At 44.5% G+C, this 13,740-nt stretch overlaps 1 protein-coding gene across 1 annotated transcript in view; it reads right to left on the bottom strand.

Moving 5' to 3' along the window:
- LOC308463404 (uncharacterized protein) overlaps positions 1 to 13,740 on the bottom strand; it is a 40,022-nt gene that overhangs the window by 22,261 nt on the left and 4,021 nt on the right. The window contains exons 3-5 of the mRNA XM_080981753.1: positions 12,004 to 12,274; positions 10,369 to 10,516; positions 7,822 to 8,022 (exon numbers count right to left, since the gene is read on the bottom strand). Of these exons, the coding sequence (XP_080837879.1) occupies positions 7,822 to 8,022; positions 10,369 to 10,516; positions 12,004 to 12,274 (620 nt within the window). The remainder of the gene's footprint in view (positions 1 to 7,821; positions 8,023 to 10,368; positions 10,517 to 12,003; positions 12,275 to 13,740) is intronic.

Here is a 13,740-nt window from a genome sequence, read left to right as displayed (position 1 = left end):
GGAGACTTCAACTACTCCAATACCTGTCAGGACCCTGCCAAACACATAAAGGCCAACAAATTCCTCCATTGCCTTGCTGACAATTTCATTTCCCTTAAGGTGGAAGACATGACAAGGTCTTGAACCTGGTCCTCATAAACAGAGAGGAACTGACTAAAGTTCACAAGCACCAGTGCATCCTTTTGATTGAGGCAATCAATGGCATGGGCTATTTCCTCACGACTTTCTCTCCCTATATAATCATTAATCTGTTTTTCTGCCTCTGTGAAATTGGAAAAGTTATTCAAAAAGCCTTCAGCTTTATACATGGTTCTGACATTTTCCAAAAACTGAGGGAGGATTTTCCTTGAACACGTTATGAACAAGGCATTCCCTATGTTCACCCAGGCTTTGTTGCCTGGATGGTGAAACTTAAAGAAGAACTGACGGAATCCTCTGTGGCTCTTAGCCTCCATGATCTGTGACAGGTTAAATGCAAGTCCCTTGTAAATCAGTCTAGGGGTCTGAGATTTAGCCCCAAGGCTGAGCGTTACAAAGGGTGTGGAAATGCTTAGTGGAGAAAATATTTTGGGCAGCTGCCTCAGAAGCAATTTCCTCGTAGAATCAACATGCACCATTGATTCCTTGTAGAATCAAAATGCACAATCTTATGCCAGTCACTTTTTGCTTGGAATAGTGTCAAAGGTGGGCGTTGCTTTTTAGATTGATTTTTATTCCCATGATCAGCATGGTCTTTGGGCTGCCCTGGGTCGTGATGACAATAAACTTGAAGAACAAACACTAAGAAGAAGTAAATGATAGACTTTCCTGGAACTTGTAATTCTTCTGCCAAAGATAAAATAAATCACATAGATGACATTTGTCAGGTTTAGCACTTCTCTCACACAAGACACAACACGCTGGCAACATTAGAGGCTCAACCAACTGCTAAATGCTGATGGTCCTTCCAGTTTGGACCAGAGCTGTTTGGCAAAGAGCTGCATAAACAAGCACCTTTGGAAATCCAAAACTCAAGGTTGTTGTTTTTTCAAATAAAGAAACTGTATTAAAGATACACATAGACATACTATTATATTTGTCCATATTTACATTATATGTATATTTTGTAAATTCAACAAGCAATTTCCATTCATCCTTAAATCCTTCTTCCCCCATTCTGTCACTCAATGAATGATTACCCCCTTTATTAGGCTAATTTGGAATTATTCAATGAAGCAGTAGCTTCAATTTCCCCTTCATCCAACATATTTATGTAAGGCAATGTTTCCTCTTTAATTTTAATTGTATAGCACCTACACCCATATCAAAAAATATACTAGAAGATATACCCCACGTATATCATTTCTTTAGTCTCCCAGTCAGAAAACATAATTCATGATTATTTTTTGCAGGGACACTGGTGAGAGATCTATGAAAAAAGTACAGTGGTGCCCTGCAAGACGAATGCCTCGCAAGACGAAAAACTCGCTAGATGAAAGAGTTTTCCGTTTTTTGAGTCATTCCGCAAGACGAATTTCCCTATGGGCTTGCTTCGCAAGACAAAACGTCTTGCGAGTTCTTGCGAGTTTGTTTCCTTTTTCTTAAAGCCACTAAGCCGTTAATAGCCGCTAAGCCGTTAATAGCCGCTAAGCCGCTAATAGCCGCTAAGCCGCTAATAGCCGTGCTTCGCAAGACGAAAAAAATGCAAGACGAAGAGACTCGTGGAACGGATTAATTTCGTCTTGCGAGGCACCACTGTATTTGATTTTCGCTCCCAGTTTTGCAGATTCTGGTTTATCTCTAGCTGTTCTTAATATGAAATCTTTTGAATTATTCAAGAAAGTCATTAACACATTTCTATTCAAGTCCTTTCTTTTAGCATATGCTGCATTTATTCAATGTGCATTCCTTACTTAGATATCATAAAAACCAGCACCTGCCAAAGTTGCAAGTGAATCACCCCCAAAGCCCGTCAAATTATCCTCTTTAGTTTTCCCCACTATCCTAATTTACAAATTTAGTTTCCTGCTTTTGTTTTCTGATATTTTAACCTGCTCTTATAAATATTAAGCAGGCCTCTGCCACTATGTCTTAATCACTGATATGCCCCAAATGCCCATTTTCATAATTAACCATTAATCAGAACAAACAAGGATTTTCCAAGGAAGGCAGAGAACCAAAATGTGACGCAATTTGTTTTTCGCCTGCTAGTGTGTCCCTTCATTTTGCCCATTGAGGCCATGAGGTAATGGCAGATTGAAAAGCTTTGAGCAAGGGACAGTGAACCTGTTTCTCGAGATCAGGGGTCAGCAAACTTTTTCAGCAGGGGGCCGGTCCACTGTCCCTCAGACCTTGTGGGGTGCTGGACTATATTTTTTTGGGGGGGGATAAAAAATGAACTAATTCCTATGCCCCACAAATAACCAAGGGATGTATTTTAAATAAAAGGACACTTTCTACTCATGTAAAAACACGCTGATTCTCGGACCGTCCATGGGCTGGATTTAGAAGGAGATTCGGCCGGATCTGGCCCTTGGGCCTTAGTTTGCCTACCCATGCTCTAGATGTTGTGGGAGTACAACTCCCACCATCCCTGACCGTGAACTGTGCTGTCTGGAGCTGAGGGATGCTGGGATACAATAGCATCAGGAAGGTTTCCCTATACTGATGTCTTAGGCAAATGTGTCATGAAGGCTGGCAACATCAACCTCACCAAGTGAGATTCCCTAGTGGCCAACTGCAGCGCCTGGAGACTTTTAGCTTACCGTACTCTTAAGTCGTAATATTAGTACAGATGAAAGTTTAGGCCACAAAATATTGCTTTGGTGTGGTACGCTGGTTTGACATAATCTGATAGGAAGTGCCTACAGAGGGTGGTGAATACAGCACAAGATATTATGGGCTGTCCTGTGAATCCACTGGATGAATGTTGCCTCAGAAGAGTGAGGAAAATTCTCAGGGATGATTCACACCCTGGCCGGCACTTTCTTGATCTCCTGCCCTCAGGCAGAGGATATAGAAGCATGATTAGTCGCACCAACAGGGTAAAGAACAGCTTCTATCTTGGGCTGTTAGGCTGCTGAATGAAAAGATAACAACAGGGCAACTGACTTGTGGGTTTGGTGGGTATGCATCAGTAAACAAGGGGAACTAAGACTAAGAGAGCAGAGTGGGGGGTGCTCGTGTACATCACCTTGCCAACAAAGGTCTGTATAGTTAAAGCTATGGTTTTCCCAGTAGTGATGTATGGAAGTGAGAGCTGGACCATCAAGAAGGCTGATCGCCGAAGAATTGATGCTTTTGAATTATGGTGCTGGAGGAGACTCTTGAGAGTCCCATGGACTGCAAGAAGATCAAACCTATCCATTCTTAAGGAAATCAGCCCTGAGTGCTCACTGGAAGGACAGATCCTGAAGCTGAGACTCCAATACTTTGGCCACCTCATGAGAAGAGAAGACTCCCTGGAAAAGACCCTGATGTTGGGAAAGATGGAGGGCACAAAGAGAAGGGGACGACACAAGGAAAATCCAGTTTGGGCTTTAGACACATACTCATTAATGTCCAGTGTTGACAATGGGCCACATTTTGCAGAACTTTTGAGCTTCCAGTTTGGGGTTAAATGTGCCCTACTCAGGTTGGGACAAATTCCCATGAAAACATGCATTCTGAGATATTGCATCCCAAATGGTGATCTCTGCAGAATAAAAAAGTACCCAGTCCAATCAACAAAAAATGTTGTTGTTGGTTAATATTTTTGTTATGTGTGTGCTTGAGATAATTGGTGATTCTGACTGTCATGTATTGCATCCCTGATTTTGTGATAAAACAAAGTCAGTGAGAAGGGATAGGAAGGTGGGGGAAGAGGGGAAGTGGAACTGTCCTGTTCCCATGCATAGAATTCAATAAAACATAAAGAGAAAAAGAAAAATATATATCATACTTACAGAATCTCCAACTGACACTAGGGGCTTTGTGATTCCTTGCTTAGTTATGCATCAGACTTATATACAGTGGTGCCCCGCAAGATGAATGCCTCGCAAGACGAAAAACCCGCTAGATGAAAGGGTTTTCCATTTTTCGATGCGCTTCGCAGTATGAATTTCCCTATGGGCTTGCTTCGCAAGACGAAAATGTCTTGCGAGTCTTGAGATTTTTTCGCTCCCCCCCCCTTTTTCTAAGCCGCTAAGCCGCTAATAGCCTTTTAGCCGCTAAGCCGCTAAGCCTTTAATAGCCGCTAAACCGCTAATAGCGCTAATCCGCTAAGCCGCTAATAGGGTTGCTTCGCAAGACGAAAAAACCGCTAGACGAAGAGACTCGTGGAATGGATTAATTTCGTCTTGCGAGGCACCACTGTAATACTTAGTCTTCAGCATTAACCATTAAGCAGAACAAACATGGATTATCAAAGGGACAGAGAGCAGAATGTGAAGCAATGGGTTTTCAAGTGGTCTCTAGACTTTGCACAATGGTATCAGCAGCCAAGATAAGGGGTCATATGAATGGCCCCAAACATTATAGCCTCAAGTCATTTTGTGGCCCCATGTCTCCCAAATTTTCACAGATGGAAATAGTCACATTTCCTCATCTCTTTAGGTTTCAGGTGAGGGTGTCGGGAACCTCAGGCCCTTCTATCTGGGCCCCCAAACTCTCTCCATATTTTTCTCCCCAGTAAGTGCCTCTCACAGGCTGTTTTCTTCCCCTTGAGTGTTTTTGCTTGGCTAGAATGTGTCAATGAACTCTGATAATTCATCCTGTTTTTCTAGATGGAGGTCAGAGCGGGGTGTAGAACCTATCCTACTATATAACTAGTGCCAGCCATTACATTTATTCACTTTTGCCTCTGCTCTTACCCACTACTGGAAGGTGAAAAAGGTTCCTGTACCCTGTTTAAAAGGTTGTCTCTTTTTAGATAATTTTTCAAAAAAAATACTAACATAAGAAAGTCTGTTGAATCAGTTCAATGGCCAATCTACTAGCAGTGGCAAACCAGATGCTTGTGGGAGCTGCAAGCAGGACATAACAGCACTCGCCCCCATTGTGATTCACAGCAACTGGCATTCAGAATCATGCGGCCTCCAACTCTGATGGTAGAACCTAGTGATACGGAAGGGGGGGGCATGTCTTCTTCTTCACCTTCTTCTTCACTACAATATATCCATTTATTTCCAATTGCCAATGTCAAAAGGGACTAAAATCTATAAAATTCATAGAAAATCAACATGCCAATTTGCTCAATTTCTCTAGGACTCCATGACACCTCCCCTGTCCTCCATAATCCCTCAAGCAAGGTGTCAAGACCCTAATCCTGTCAAATCGCTCTGCCAAGCCCTTCCTCCGGGCCGATGCCAGGTGACAGACTATGCATACATGGACCATTGTCTTCTCAGGATGTGCTTATCTGCATACATTATCTTCTCGGGATGTGCTTATCTGCGCATATCTCCAGCTCTGCATATTCCCCCCTCCCTCCTCCATATGTTAATCCAGTGTAACCCAACCTCTTCCTAATGTATTTGTGATGTAATCTGTGTAACCCAACCTCTTCTTAATGTATTCATGACGTAACTGGGATGTATTTTGCACTGTATTCTGGGACATGGAGGAAAATTTCAAAAGTTCATGTCACCCCTTTCTCGCTGTTCAATCTCGCCTTGAACCTGTTGCGCAATAAACTCGGATCTTCTGTAGCTTGCTCCTGTCTCTGGCTGAGCTCATTTTCTTCCGCAGGGATCTGCGGACTTAGTCCGACGAGCTGGGTGGCAGAGTAACTCCGCACCCAGATTTTACCGTAACACTAGACATCATGGCTGCTATCTTCATCTTCCACAAATTTGTGTATTCCTCTTTCAAAGCCATCAAGTTAGTGGTCGTCACTACTTCTTGTGAGAGCAAAATCACCAGCAAAATATTTGGGTGAAAGCAGGCCACAACAGATGTAAGAGGTATGTAACTTGGCCCTGAATACGGTGACCAGTTATGCCATAACAAGGTCAGGCAGAACAACACGCAACAGCAATATATAAAGGGTGGGAACGCCAACAGAAAGTGTCTGCAGAGCAAACCATGTGCCTTTGTAATATACCAAAGAGGCAGGCTAGGCCCACCCCCGCTGGTCTATGCCCACTCATGATTCGCTGATTAGGTGAGTTGGCAGGACCAATTACCCAGGCAGCAAGTTCGGCCCAGAGGCTTCCTTTGCTGCCTGGGAAACAGTCCTTGGGATTTCCCACATTGGATCCTGGCACATGGAGGGGGGGTGCCCAGAGGCATAGCAAGGTCAGGTGGTACCCGGTACTGCTTTTTTTTGTCACTCCCCCCCCCACATTGTCAGCTTGGGGTAGGCTTGGGAGTCACTGGTGGGCAGTGCGCCAAATGTCTCCCCTGGGTGTGCCGCCCACCCGCGACTCCCAAGTCTCCCCTGAGCTGTCAAAACGAAGGGGGAAGGGGGGAAGGCTGCCAACAAAGTGGTGCAGCTCCCCTTTTCCCCGACAGCTGCAGGTAGGCTTGGGAGTCGTGGGTGGGCAGCACGCCAAATGTCACCTCCCTCAGCGATGACACCCAGGGCGGCCTGCCCCCACCGTACCCCCTTCCTATGCCTCTGGGGATGCCAGCCCTCAATGGCACCCACCAGAGAGGGTGAGTGGACTTGTGAGAGTGAAATCGGCAGCAAAATATTTGACTGTTATCCACCCAATAGTTTTCCAGAGCTGCGTCTTGTTTCTATGCTGTATTGCTTTCCAAATTTGACTTTTCCGCTTTAGGCTTTCTCTTTTAGACACAACATTAACGAGTAAATTGAGGTTGCTGGGAGTGCTCAGTTCTCTTGGTGGCTTGCACACCCCAGCAGTGCAACTAGAGCTGGACCTTGGGCCTGAGGTCCCAAATGACACCCCCCCCCCCGTACAGTAGTGAACAGGCCTAGCATCAGCACCTGGGCCAAACAGGTATGTCAAGGCCCACAGAAGCTGGTTCCCCAACATAGTGGTAGATAATATTAGGAGAAAGTTCTGCAAAGTGGTCTTCTCAGAAAAACCTCAGAAATGTTATCGGGGGAAAGAAAGGCTTCGGAGTAGTTTAACAATCAATCCGTCTCCCCAGGGCATTTTGGGAATTGTAACTCTGTGAGCGGAATGGGGTCTCCTGATGTCAGGGACTGGCTGGATGAGGAAGAGTGTTGGGAGCCATCCTCCCATGAGCCCCCAGGCAGGGCACAGAAGATGATGGCTTCTTTTGGGGTGCTATTCTACTTTCCACATTTTGTGGTTGTTGCCTTCTTATCACATATTTACTTACTAACGTGTCCTGATTGTATTCTGCATACTTTGTCCAATGGAAGAAAAATGAGAGTCACTAAGAATCATGCCTGATTCTCCTGGCCTAGTGCCAGCCATTTATCTCCACAGAGAAATTCTTCCTTATGATAGGGGCATGGAAGGCTTCTCGGTTTTAGTTTGTTTCCCCCTGCAGAACCCCAATATCTACCAATCAGATGTAAAATGCCATATGTAAAAGATACAGGTAGAATTAAAGGACACAGTATGCCTCTGAGCACCTTCTGAGTTGGTTTGAATTTCACCTAGGGATTTGTGGGCCCCTTTCAAGGACAGAAACATATTGCAGATTCAAAAGGGTGGAGCATGAAGTTAACCCACAATATCACAATGTTTTAAAATCATTTTTATTATAAAATGGCTTTGAAGTCAGTCGTCTTCTTATTCATCCCAGAGACAACTGGTTATGGGCACCACCAGGACTGGGCTAAGAAAATGCAAAGTGGGAAATCCAGTTTTTTAATCTCCTAAAAAGGCTGTACTTGTAATACTCTGGCTCTTCTAATAGTCATTGCACAGTAGGGTTGATGATCTTCCCCAGGAAGAGAATGCTCCATGTTGCCTTATCTAAAATAATAATCAGGAAGGGTCTGTTGAAACTGATAGTAAGTACAGGTTGAAATGGAGCGGAACGGAACATAAACTCTATCGTGGTGACTGCCGCTGCCTCAGTGCCACTCTCGTTAACATCCAGCACAGTCTTGTGAATGGCCTATGAGGAAAGAACAACATATCATTGTCTGCAAGTCACATTCTCCAGTAGTTCACAGATGAATATGGACACCCTTGTGATGATCATTGTTCTCATACTGAGGATCTTTCCATTAGACCTCCCTGAAGCAGCTGCTCTATCTACTGTAATTGCTTTCTCTGTGATAGCTTGTCCACAATGATCTTCAAATGCAAGAGGGTGTTTGATCTTTTAGCTAAAGCAGGGGTTACCAACCTGGAGGGGCGGGCGGGGGCACCGTGAGCACATTCACAAACAGGAGAAAATGTCCTGGGCACCATGCCAACACTACAAACAAGCACATACTGCAACCTAGGTCCCTTCTGCACTGTACATTGAAAGTGGTGCTGTACCACTTTAAGCTATCATGGCTTCCCCCAAGGAATCCTGGGGGTAGCTTGTCCAGGGTGCTAAGAGTTCTTAGGAGACCCCTTTTCTGTTCACAGAGCTACAATTCACAGAGTTCCCCGGGAAGGGGGATTGAATGTTAAACTGCTCTGGCTATTGTAGCTCTTTGAGGAGAAATTGAGTCTTCTAAATGTCTCCAAAGTCCACAAGAGTATGGTACGTCCCAAAATATACTGCGCTGTCAAAAGTCAGGGTAAAGAAGTGTGTCTTCAGCACATGATGGGGAACACAAAACAAAGACACACCTTTGTGGAGAGGGAATTCCACAACTTAGGGGCTACTGCAGAGAATGCTGTCTCCCAGGCCCTCATTCCCTGAATTCTGAGGGCATTTGATTTGAACTGATTTTATAATGAAATGATTTTAGAATGTTGTATTATTTTACTGTTGTTAGCCACTCTGAGCCCGGCTTCAGCTGGGGAGGGCAGGATGTAAATAAAATATTATTGTTGTTGTTATTGTTGTTGTTGTTGTTGTTATTATTATTATTATTATTATCATTATTATTTATTATTATTTATTTATTATTATTATTATTATTATTATTATTATTATTATTACCAGGAGGATCTCCCTTGCTGGTCTTAGCACCCAAGGGGGGCTGTAGAGAAGGAGAAAGTATTTCAGACCTTTGGGATTTAAGTCATTTAGGGCTTTGAACATTAATGAAAGCACCTTGAATTTGGCCTGGAAGCAATCTGGCAACCAGGTAGGTGGTTTAAAATGTGGGTTTATGCAGGTTCTAGTTGGAACCCCAGCTAGTAATCTGGCCGCTGCATGTTGGATCAGCTGAAGTTTCCAAGTAATTTTCAGGGGCTGCCTCACAAAGCAGAGATTGCAATGATGCATTCTGGAAGTTACCAGAGCAGGGAGTACCATGGCTGAGTCATCTCTGTCCAAAAGGGACTATGTAGCAGGAAACAAGCACTCTTAACCACTGAGGCCAATGAACTTTCAGGGACTGTGTGGATCAATTTGTACCCCCAGCGGTGGACCTGCTCCTTCAAGGGGGAGTGTAGCACTTTTGCCTATGCATTTTTATGCCGTATTCACTGGTTTTATTTGAATTGCAGTTTGAATTGTTTCCGTGTTCTCTTTTGTTCAGTGCCCAGATAACCTTGATGTACCATCCAATCGACATTTAACCATGAGACTCCTGGAAGAATGCATTCTTCAGGTGTCAGTCTAAAGACAAACCAACGTCACTGAAGGCTCACCCACATTTCCCGTCACTCCATGCTTTCTACGCACAGGTTTGGGTTTCCCAGATTTGTTTTTGTGGGTGGATTTTTTTGTCCCAGCATTTCCCCCAGGAAAACCCACCTTTTACTGCTGAATCAGAGCAAATGACAATGCTTGAAAACCTGATTGCCATTTCCTCAAATTCAGCAGTAAAACAAGGGTTCTCCTGGAGAAAGCACAGGGAATAATAATAATAATAATAATAATAATAATAATAATACATCTCTGCTCAGACCTGGAAAGCCAGGACCCATGTCTAGAAATGCAGCACAAAAGGAAGTGTGGCAGAGTCTAGATTTAAGGCACAATCAATGCAAATTTAAAGCACATGACCTTCCCCAGGGCATTCTGGGAACTGTAGTTTGTCAAGGGTTCTGGGAATTGTAAGTCTGTAGAGGCGAAATTCCAGCTTCCAGGATTCTTTGAGGGAAGCATGTGCTTTAAATGTGCACTGAATTCACTTTAAGTGTATGGTATGGATCTGTGATTCACATTTTGCAACGTTTTCATGGCTTCCTGCAAATGAGAAAAATATCAACAAAAAGAGTTCCTGCTCAGATGTTCTTCACGTGCTTCTGAGAAATTATTGGAGGTAATGTTGTCCTCTTTTAATCAAGGACCAAATGACAGAGCATGAAGGTTTAAAGAAGCACTTGATCAAAGAGAGAAAGCACTTACTTTGGAAACCATCAGGTCACGTTCTCCGGTAATGCCAGACAGATCAGCAGCGTCATTAAAGACGTCTTGCACACCCATCTTCTGTAATAAGTCTTTGACATCATAGGATGCAGAAATGGAAAATTTGGGGATGAAAAGACGTACATTGCTGATGAAGAAAAAGAAAAAGAATCCATATGTTATTTCATTGGTGTTCAGCTGTTGAGTCATGACCCACACAGTGACATTCCCTGGCCTTGATGCACATTCAAGCTTGGAAAAGGGCCCCAGTGCATAGGAAGGGTCTCTTGAAGCCTCTTAAAGGGTCACTGTTTCTCCACTCCAAGTCCTCCCAGGCCAGAATACATTGCTTTAGTAGAGGGAGTTAGGAACTGGATCTACCTTGCAGGCCAGATCCTGACCTCCAGCAACTGCCATGTGCCATTTTGACAGGTGTGTGGGACTGATATCGCCATAATGTCCGCTGAAATCAAATCACGGCGGCAAATTCTCAGGGGTTTGCAAGTGCTGGTGATCAGCTGATTGGCAGCACCTGCAAACCACAGTTATTATGCCAAGGTGCTGTGTCATAACCTGCCCCACAACTAACATCATATATAATGCCTTGTGTGGGCAGGTGAATGTGGTTTAGGGAGAGATGAACTAATAGGACAAATTAGGACCCCTACTGGGCTCCATTAGGCCCATGGGATGGAGATTTCTCACTGCTTTTTTAATGGGCTCCTCAGATTCAGAGGACTCACTCCCAGGGAAGCTCCCATTGCCTCACACCTTGGGAGCCTATGGCTCGAAAACAGGTAGCTCATCAGGCAGATTGGAACCATCAGTGTCAGGGACTGGGTAGAGAAGGAATGATGGAGACTGCGTCCCCATCCTGACCCTTCTAGGGAAGAGGAAGAGGAAGACAGTATAGATTTACAACAGGGGTTTGCTGGGGGTCACAGCTCAGAGGCAGATGAGGGGGAAAGTTGGGAAATAATGGGAGAGGAGAAGGAGGAGGCAGAAGCAGAAAGGCAGCTGGCTGACACAGTGCCATCAGAAAGCATCCCAGACCCTCCATCTCCCAGAACCTGGCCATAAAAGTAGGAGAACAAAGAGCTCAAAGGCAGAGGGCACATAGCAGCACCCATAGAAGTGATGAAGGAGGAAGTGGGAGAGACGGGGGGTGGGGTGGAGATTCACTCGGGACAATGCCCTTATCCAAGAGGCTGGGTTCTATAGCCTCTCACTGTAAGTATTGAAATGAAAAAGGATGGCAAGAAACCTTTTCTTGTCTTTATACTTTCCTGGGCAAACAGCCAGGAGCCACTGGCAGCATCCTGACATGAGCCCTACTGTTTGCCTCTGCATAGTTCCATCCTTATTTCAGACATTGTGATCTATCGGTACATCACAATGTTTAGCTGGTGATATGTCACAATGTTGAAAACCAGATATCGGCCAGCCTGAACCCACATCTAGATAAACCTGAGGTTAGGGGGTTGACAGCAGTAGCCGAGGTTAGGTCTATGGGGTGTCCTTACCAGTGGCCCCCTGAAACTGGTATATATATATATCTGGTATCCTTTTAAAACAAAAAGCTTCAACTCTTCGAATTAGCAGCATTTGAAGAAATGGTGCAGAGAAAAGACTTACTCTGTTTTAAAAGATGCTATCCATTTAGGCAGACTTTCTTTTACCAATGCACCTTCCACATGCTCCAGTTTTCCTTCGTCAGGCAGAATGAAGAAAGACGTGGCATCTCCTTTGTATGGAATCTCCACCACCCAGCAAGACAAGTCTTCATCATGGAGGTATTTGTAGTAGCCTTTTCGATACATCAGGCTGGCTTTCACCGTAGTGTTTGCATCCACAAAGAAGTCTTTTTCCCGGATCATGTGAGTGTCAAAAGGGTGTTGCCAGTAAGCTTGGAAGAAAAAGATTAGGCAAAAGAGTTGCATGATTTTTAATTCCCTCCAAAGGCAACTTTGTGTGCAATAGGTAAGTATTTCATCATGTAAGTACAGGAAATGCAAGAGGCATAGAAGTGAGTGATTAAAAATATATATCCTAAAACCTAGACAAAATACCGTATTTTTTGCTCTATAAGACTCACTTTTTCCCTCCTAAAAAGTAAGGGGAAATGTGTGTGCGTCTTATGGAGTGAATGCAGGCTGCACTGCTATCCCAGAAGCCAGAACAGCAAGAGGGATTGCTGCTTTCACTGAGCAGCAATCCCTCTTGCTGTTCTGGCTTCTGAGATTCAGAATATTTTTTTTCTTGTTTTCCTTTCTCCAAAACTTAGGTGCGTCTTGTGGTCTGGTGCGTCTGGTGAGTGAAAAATACGTAACTGTAGCAGCTGCTTGCAAAACAGTACACAAAATAATGAAAATGTCAATGGGACACAGTGGAATACTCACAGAGTAAGTTCGTTTGCCCTCCTGGGGCAGGTGGCCCTCCTGGGGTGGGCAGGCACTGTGTCTCCCCTATGAACTGGCCTATTGCCAGCCAGATTGTATTCCTGCCACCAAATTGGCCAATGGTGGCAGTGATGCATGGGGCATCACCTGGCCACGGTGCCAATGACCAGTAGTAGCACTTGGTACCATGCCCAGGGGAAGGATAAATATCAAGCCAGCAGGGTCTTTTGGCCTCTCTCTCTGTGCCGGTTCTCCCGCCCACCCTCCCTCAGATTAGGGTTGGTGTTTTTTTACCAGTGGTACGACCTTGCTATGGACAATGTCGGTCGCTAGATTCAGGGCCTGGTCAGGAATTTATTTCCACCTGGCAAACTGGCTCCATCATTTGGGTTTTTGGCTGCCTCATAGCAATTGTCACAACTTTGTAAGGTGGTTAGGCATTGGGTAAACCTAGACTTGGTTGGAGGGGAGGTTATAGCCTCTTTCTGCCCCTCCATGAGTAAGGAGATCCTGTTAAAAGGCAGCTCCTGTACGATGCCCAGATGGGAGCTAGGGCCATCCCACTTTTCCAATGCGGACCACTGGCTTCACCCTCTTGGCGGACGGGCAGGAGTGTCATGCGCCATTGCTTACCTCAATGCCTATGGCTAAACCTTTCGTATCTGTAACCAATAAAGTTGTGGCCTTACTTGATCCCCAAAACCCAATAAGCTGTGTGTTGTCTAGTTATTTGCACCTTAGGGAACAGGGTGGTCATGGGGCCTTGCCATGCAAAGGGATGAAGCTTCTACCAAAAGAGTCTCTTGTCCTCCTCTCTGACTTCATTATGTTGAACCTTTTAGCATGTTTTGTTTTTTTTCTTTTCAACTGCTCATGTTTACTGGAAGTTTGCTCTTCTTAACAAATTAAAATTTGACATTCCATGGCAGGCTGCAATTTCATTGGCGGTATACTCTGCTCTAAAACCCAACTA

The sequence above is a fragment of the Podarcis pityusensis genome, assembly GCF_964106645.2.
Source record: "Podarcis pityusensis genome assembly, chromosome: 1".
NCBI lineage: Eukaryota > Metazoa > Chordata > Lepidosauria > Squamata > Lacertidae > Podarcis > Podarcis pityusensis.
This window is presented reverse-complemented; position numbering and strand designations above follow the sequence as displayed.